Source organism: Limulus polyphemus, unplaced genomic scaffold (assembly GCF_000517525.1).
Source record: "Limulus polyphemus unplaced genomic scaffold, Limulus_polyphemus-2.1.2 Scaffold262, whole genome shotgun sequence".
Classification (NCBI taxonomy): Eukaryota; Metazoa; Arthropoda; class Merostomata; order Xiphosura; family Limulidae; genus Limulus; species Limulus polyphemus.
This window is the reverse complement of record NW_013665872.1, coordinates 220,310-227,547: the sequence shown is the minus strand read 5'-3', so window position 1 is coordinate 227,547 and position 7,238 is coordinate 220,310. Positions and strand designations below refer to the sequence as shown.

The 7,238-nt window shown below is 31.4% G+C and overlaps 1 protein-coding gene across 1 annotated transcript in view; it reads left to right on the top strand.

The window, feature by feature from the left end:
• The window catches only part of LOC106478908, a 159,859-nt gene that overhangs the window by 146,585 nt on the left and 6,036 nt on the right, over positions 1–7,238 (top strand). Inside the window, exon 5 of the mRNA XM_022382614.1 lies at positions 344–554. Coding sequence (XP_022238322.1) covers positions 344–554 — 211 coding nt within the window. The remainder of the gene's footprint in view (positions 1–343; positions 555–7,238) is intronic.

Sequence of the window (7,238 nt, the reverse complement as noted above, 5' to 3'; positions counted from 1 at the left end):
ACTATATATATATATATATTATACACACAAATGTATATATATTACACACAACATATATATATATATATATCTGTGTGATATTATTCATTTATACTACGCTCCTGTGATCAGAAATTTTCAGTCTACAGTTTCTATTTCTGGTTGTTATTAGTTGGTCGCTTTCCTGTAGGTCCTACAAATAACGTTAAATTGTTAAAAATCTAACTGATATGAACTAGTTGACAACTTGAGGATTTAAAATATGTAGTATTCATTATAATTTATGATAAATTACTTCACAACATTTATATAGAAATTAATAGTAATCATATTTTGGTGCCCTAATTATTATGTCTATTCCTAGGCAACCAGCAACTATCTTACATATTATCCCGAGGAGTACACCGTTGATGGGTTAGGAAGCACGGCACTTGGCCTAACCTTTATTGTAAACTATGGTCACTTTCAGTACGATATGATGACCTTAGGATGTAAAGCGACGGTCACTCAGAACTATTCGACATTCAGTGAAGAAATCGTCATCGGAGAAAATGTTGAAGCAGAAACACTTCGTTGTAAGCTTACTCTTATTACACTATTATTAGAAAATTAGAAGTGTTTCACATAATTTAAGCCATGCAGAGTATAGTAATGTTAAGTTCTGGTTGAGATTGTGTGGCTTACGTTAGATACCAGGATATGTTTGAAGCTATATATGGTGAATATTAAGTGGTGTGAATACTGTTTTTAATACACCGACAGTGTCGTAGTATCTATTGTAAACTACATCATCTTCTGGTAAATATTAAGATCTATTAATATAACAAAAACTGTAAATGGTTTAACCCGGGAAATGGTGAATGCGACCATAATGTCGAAATATTATTTACTGGGATTTTATCTTATGGCTTTGATTATGTAAACTCATAAACGCATGTAGAAAATAATCATTTTTATCATACAATATCGTCTTTCATAATATTTTCATTATATTTTTATCATGACAGTAAAGTTGATATTAATGTAGCCTTTATGGGGTGATTTTCAATATCATACAATCAAATCGCAGCATCTGCCTCAGATTAACCAAAGAAGCTAACGGGGCCATCAGGCAGAATAATGTATTTACCATTCTTTAAACCCTTGTTGAAGACCACTAATCATATCAGATTACAATTATCCGTTTAAAGGGTTGATTTTGAAATAAATTATAACGTATTTGATTTATATAAATGTTTGAATGTTAAAATATTTAATGTGCAAGTTCAAAGTTCCCTGTTTATATTGCCCTCAAAACCTACATGGCAAAACGCAATGTTTCAAATATTCCTTTCAAAGAAAGAGAAAGAAAATGGTGTTTTTTTATTGCAAATAAACAAAGAAAGAAAAACTATTAGAAACCGTTAGAATAGCTTTACAAAAAGTGGTATTTGTGTAACCTACTGCCATTAATACATTCTATCGGCATCTACAGTAAAGAATAAAAATAATTATTAATATTAGTCGATACTTCTGGCCGAAGACAATGTACTTATTTTGTTTGTCATTTATAAACTCGTTTATGAAAGAGATTTTCATTGATCTAGATTAAAGAACCAGACAAATTTTTATGCCACGACATTGTTAGTTTTAAATTTTTCATGGAAAGGCTGAGATAACATTCGATTTTCAGGACACTGGTGTTTCTGATAATATCACGCATGCTCAGCTTTGTTTTACATGAAGGAATAAATAGTAGCCGTAAAAAAAAAATGTATTAATAAAACAAACTAAACCGACGCATTTCTGTTATCTCATCATGGCGCCATCTTTCGACAAACGATAAAATATTATGTCAGTTCTACCAAATTATCTCATCATGTAAATGTTTGTGACTTCACGATGTGGTCGCTGTTGCCAAGTTAGTTGACATAAAACCAACCTGTAATTTGATTAAGTTTCTACGTTTATTTGAAATGAATCCACAATTAAGTATTAAGCTGTATTTTCGTTTTACTAAAATGAAAGTTTGAAAGCTTCTTGAAGCGATATTTTAAATAAGAAAACATTTTCACTAATTAAACCAGAAGAAGAGATAAAATAAAAAATGTTCAGAGATATGAATGAAGAGTTGTAGCAGTTAATAATTTCAAGTCTCGTGTTATATGATTTGATTATTGGTACATAAAGTAGATAGATCGTGGAGATCATTTAAACTACTGATACTGTATCAATGTACTAACTGTGTCTAACAGCTATGACTTGGCCCAAAGTATTAGTATGAATCTTGAATGAAATCATTACAAATATATTTCAATGCATTGCAAGCAAAAAAGTTTTACATATTTAACCTGCTATTTTACATGTATACCTTTGATAGCTAATCTCTAAAAGGTAAGCTAGACTTATACTGTATGAAAAATATAGTGTCTTGTTTGTTTGTTTGTAATTAAGCACAAAGCTACACAATGGGCTATCTGTGCTCTGCCCACCACGGGTATCGAAACCCGGATTCTAGCGTTGTAAGTCCGCAGACATGCCGCTGTGCTAAAGGGGGCAAATATAGTGTCACCATGCATTTATACAGCACAAAACAAAGAGGAAGTGTATTGTGTCTTTATAAACACGTGACAAATATAATATTTAAACACTAATCAACTAAACAGCATTTAGTCGCCACTTAACCAGAAGAAAGAAAAAACGGTTCCAGACATAAAAATCTCGTATTGTTTGGTATTATTATTAGTAGTATTTGGTATTAATGATTATTATAATTTGGTATTATTAGTACTGTCAGTTTTTTAATGTTTATTCTAAATATTGCATCTATATTTTTTGTTTCATTGACTGTGGGTCTCCATTCTTCAATCTTTACAAAACAGTTATTGAAATTGCTTCAACAGAATTAAATACTTCTTTATAAAATAATTAGTATTTTCAAGTTTCTCACTTTTGTAATTTCTTGTATCTTTTTATTTTTGGTGATATTTTTTCTATTCACGTTTCTAAAATGACATTACTTTTCTCGCCGTAGTTGCCCCCAGTGGCACAGCAGTATGTCTGCGGACTTACAACGCTAGAATTATGATTTCGATACCAGCGGTGGGCAGGTAACAGATAGCCCATTGTATTGCTTTGTGCTTAACTTCAAACAAACAAACAAACCAAAATCGCCGTACTTTATTCAATATTTTCAGACACTGATGTTATATGGAAACATATTTAAACTTTCGTATGCATATGAAACGTTTTTACATCAACCTTTCACACTATAGAATTACCAACTTATTTGCTGACATAATAATATAGACATGTCTTGATGTTTCAATCTATAAGTTCAGAAACATTACCTAAACTATACGTATTTCCTGAAAAAACAAGTGGATTTGTGTATGTTAAAAAACTTTTGACGTTGCACTATGATCGAGTATACATATTTGATGAGTTCTCAGTTTCGTTTTTGTTCTGTTGTTTCTACAACGTATTTCGGAGTGCAATTATTGCGATATATTTAATATTTTCAATTTTGTTAAAGGAAACAATTGTTTTAAAACAACTTGCGTTCCCTTCTAGCACCGTTAATGTGCGCTAAAAAATAAACCTTATGTCTTATAAATTAATACAGAAAACGTTAGATTCATTTTGATATTCACCTAAATAATTTTTAAATGATTGTATTCAGAAAAAGTAAGCTAAAATTACTCATACGCTGTACATTACAATATCACCTATTTTTTTTCTATTTTCTTTAGAAAAATGTAATATGTAAGTCTAGCTATGCTATTACACTAGTCTTATTTTAATAAGTTTAATTTATTTATATAAAAATAATTTTTTCTAAATCTTAATTATGTAATATAATATTAAAGTGGTAGCGTTTAATTTAGAATCTTTCAAACTTGTTTCGTGTAAAGTTTATTAATTTTTACGCTTAGCCTTGATTTAAAAGACATGTTCAAATTCTGCTTGTTGTTTAATATTTATAATAATAGCGTATAGCCGTCAAAAATGACGTGACAAGTACTTGAGTAGGCGATTTGTAACCGAAAACATAGGTTCTTGTCACACTCAATCTCATTTATAAAATTTTACATAGTACTAATATTTGAGATCTACGTTTGACATATCACAATTCACTCCAAGAGCATTTTGTTCCATACCAGAATTCATCAGTAAGTACTATTTGAAATATTAGTTCTAGGTATTACACAAAAATAAATGTTGTAATCTGAAAACACCTAAAGGTCGTTACGAAGGTTAATGACATTAGATGAGACAATTCTTCTTTTTCACCAAACTTTAAATATCACAGAAATAATTTCTTATCGAGAGTGTCTGAGATCATGCGTAGTTCCTGCTTTTAATAATACAATAATATTGTATATTCTACTAATAACACTGGGCAACTAAAAACAATTCTCTGCTTCTAGAAAAAATACAACTGTTTCTGAGTAATCTGATGATTCTGTTTCTAAAAATCATGTTGAAAACTACTGATCACTTCTAGTTTTCTAGTTAGGATAACGTTATTCAAAATATTTTTATATATCGTGAAAATAACTTTTTATTTAATAACTTTGTTTATATTCATGAAAATTACGTTTAATAATGTATAATCATATACTTTGATAGGTTTCTTTCATGTTCACAGCATGAGCAACAGGAATCGATGACTTAGTGTTCCAATTGTGCAAAAATGCAGCTTTCAGACTAACTATAGATGAGTCGATTAAAAGTCTCCATTCTTGAGGATGATTTTCAGCACCTAATTCTCCCATTAGTGAATCAACATTTGTAGTGAGAAGCAAGACTTTGATGGTGACTTCGGTAAATTGAAACTCTTCTTCTTGGAGCAGATAAATTCTATTTCTGTAAGCAAGAGCCAAGTAGTTTCTCATGCTGCTTTGATAGAGACGAGTCATAAATCAGACCATTTAGGTCTTGTTGTGTGATCAGATGAGACAGTTTATTTTGAGATGCCACAGGAATATAATTACTAGTTGAAGAGGATGAAGATGATTCATTGTCTTCTTCCTAGGATAGCTCTTCTGTTTTCCAATCTGCTGGAGGATGTGGCAGTGGAAGACGATCTTCATGAGGTATTGGCTTCACTGCATATGCAAAATCTGGATATCTAATGTACTGTTTAGTTTGTCTAAATATCCAGAAACATTAATCATGCAAAAATAAGTCAGCTAGATGACCTTTGGGTTCAGGCCATATCATGGGAACTATAAATGCCATATATGTTCTATTCTTATTCAGTCACTGTGTCAAGTCAGAAGTACAAACTGTTCAACACACACATATAGAGCCCAAAGGTTTTCTTGGTCACCAATTATACACCCAAAATAATGGTAGTAAGCTACCTTTACCTTGTGTGCGATGTTTTTCCTTCGTGAAACTATAATATATTTTCTACAAATGTAGCAGAAACTCTTTGGGTAATTTTTGTACTTTCGGACTTTACTTGAACCAGAGGCAGCCAGCATTTCAAATGATTTTCTAAATAAATATAAAATAATTTATGTTTACAGAACTAGAGTTTAATATAATTTAAAAATTAAAGTTTTACAGGATTTGATTATATCGCGGATATGATGTGAGGAAGAAGATCATACTTTGTTTTGAATGTGCGCGGAGCGAGGCGAAGTAACCAACTGAGTGAGTGAGAGGCAAGTGAGAGAGAGAGGCATCTGACTCCGCCTCTTCTATGCTCAGTCAAAGGGTTTCTCGGATGTTCTAGAAAACTGAGCATGTGAGGGTTTCGTGATTCCTGAGTGGAACAGATGAGCATGGGAATGAAGCAAAAGTGATGTAATTCGCTACAATTATATCGGAAACAAATAGAATATATGGACAATATATTTGGAATATTACACCAATACAATACAGTCAATGTTTGAAGTTATCAAAAATGCCGTTTGTCCATTAAACTTGATTTCACACCATAAATCTATCGTACTGAGTTGATTGCATGATATTCCACATAGTGCTGTTAAAATAATGAGATATGACAATAACTCAAATCTACTGGCGATGGACAAATTCTGACTACATTTTTGAAATTAGCACCATCAAATTATCCCGAATCACTTGAGTTTTCTCAAGTAGCAAATGTTTTGTTGTGCAGTGTGATATACGATATTTCTTTGTTTGGCTCAGAATGTTTCTCTCAAATGAGTTAAGTTATTTTTCAAGCTTTAAATATTCTATGTTTCCTTCAAAAACAGTTAATATCGAATTAAGACAGTGACATTTGGTAAAACTAAGTAACTCAAATGCTACATTTCATTAATATTTTAATCTATATTGGTTTCTATATTGTAAAACATTCTATCCAAATTACCTCCATCAAACTGTGTTTGCTTGAGCATGCTAGTCTTAATATTAACTCTAACTGTTTAGTAGAGCTTGTTAACATTGGTCAGAATAATACATGTCTGTCTAACTATTCCGTACAAATTACCTTCATCAAACTAGCGTGTTAATCATAATGTTAAGTCTATTTTTAGCAGAGCATGTTAACACAGGCCAGAACAATATATGTTGTAAAAATCGGTATTTTCTATTAGTAAGTTAGTCGAGCAGGTTCAGTGTATTTGCTTGAAATAATAACTAAGTCATTGACTGTGAATCTGAATTTTGAAACAATATTCGTCATCGTTCTACGTTAATAACGATACGTTTCCGTGACTGCTTGTTACGTCATACAAATAATAAATCAATATCTGTAGGAATCATATATGAACTCTTGTATCTAGAGCGAAGATTATTCTAAAAGCAATATGTTTATTTTTATAGTGCGAAAATGTCATAATATCACTGAAATTATTTTATCTTAACTTTTATATTAACGGGTAGGTATCTCAGATAACTACATTTGTTAAGCGACAGGTGGATTATTATTGAAACATCAAAGTAAAGGGATAAAATAAATTCTTTATCAAACTCTGGCCGTGTTATAATTTACTTCAAAATCGTAGCTTCACAAGTTACATCACGTGGCAGGCACAGCACGGATAGATTATTGTGTAGCTTTGTGCAAAAACAAAATAACAAGATATATCACGTGGTAGGCACAGCACGGATAGATTATTGTGTAGCTTTGGACAAAAACAAAATTACAAGTTATATCACGTGGTAGACACAGCACGGATAGCTTATTGTGTAGCTTTGGCAAAGACATAATAACAAGTTACATCACGTGGTAGGCACAGCACGGATAGCTTATTGTGTAGCTTTGGACAAAAACAAAATTACAAGTTATATCACGTGGT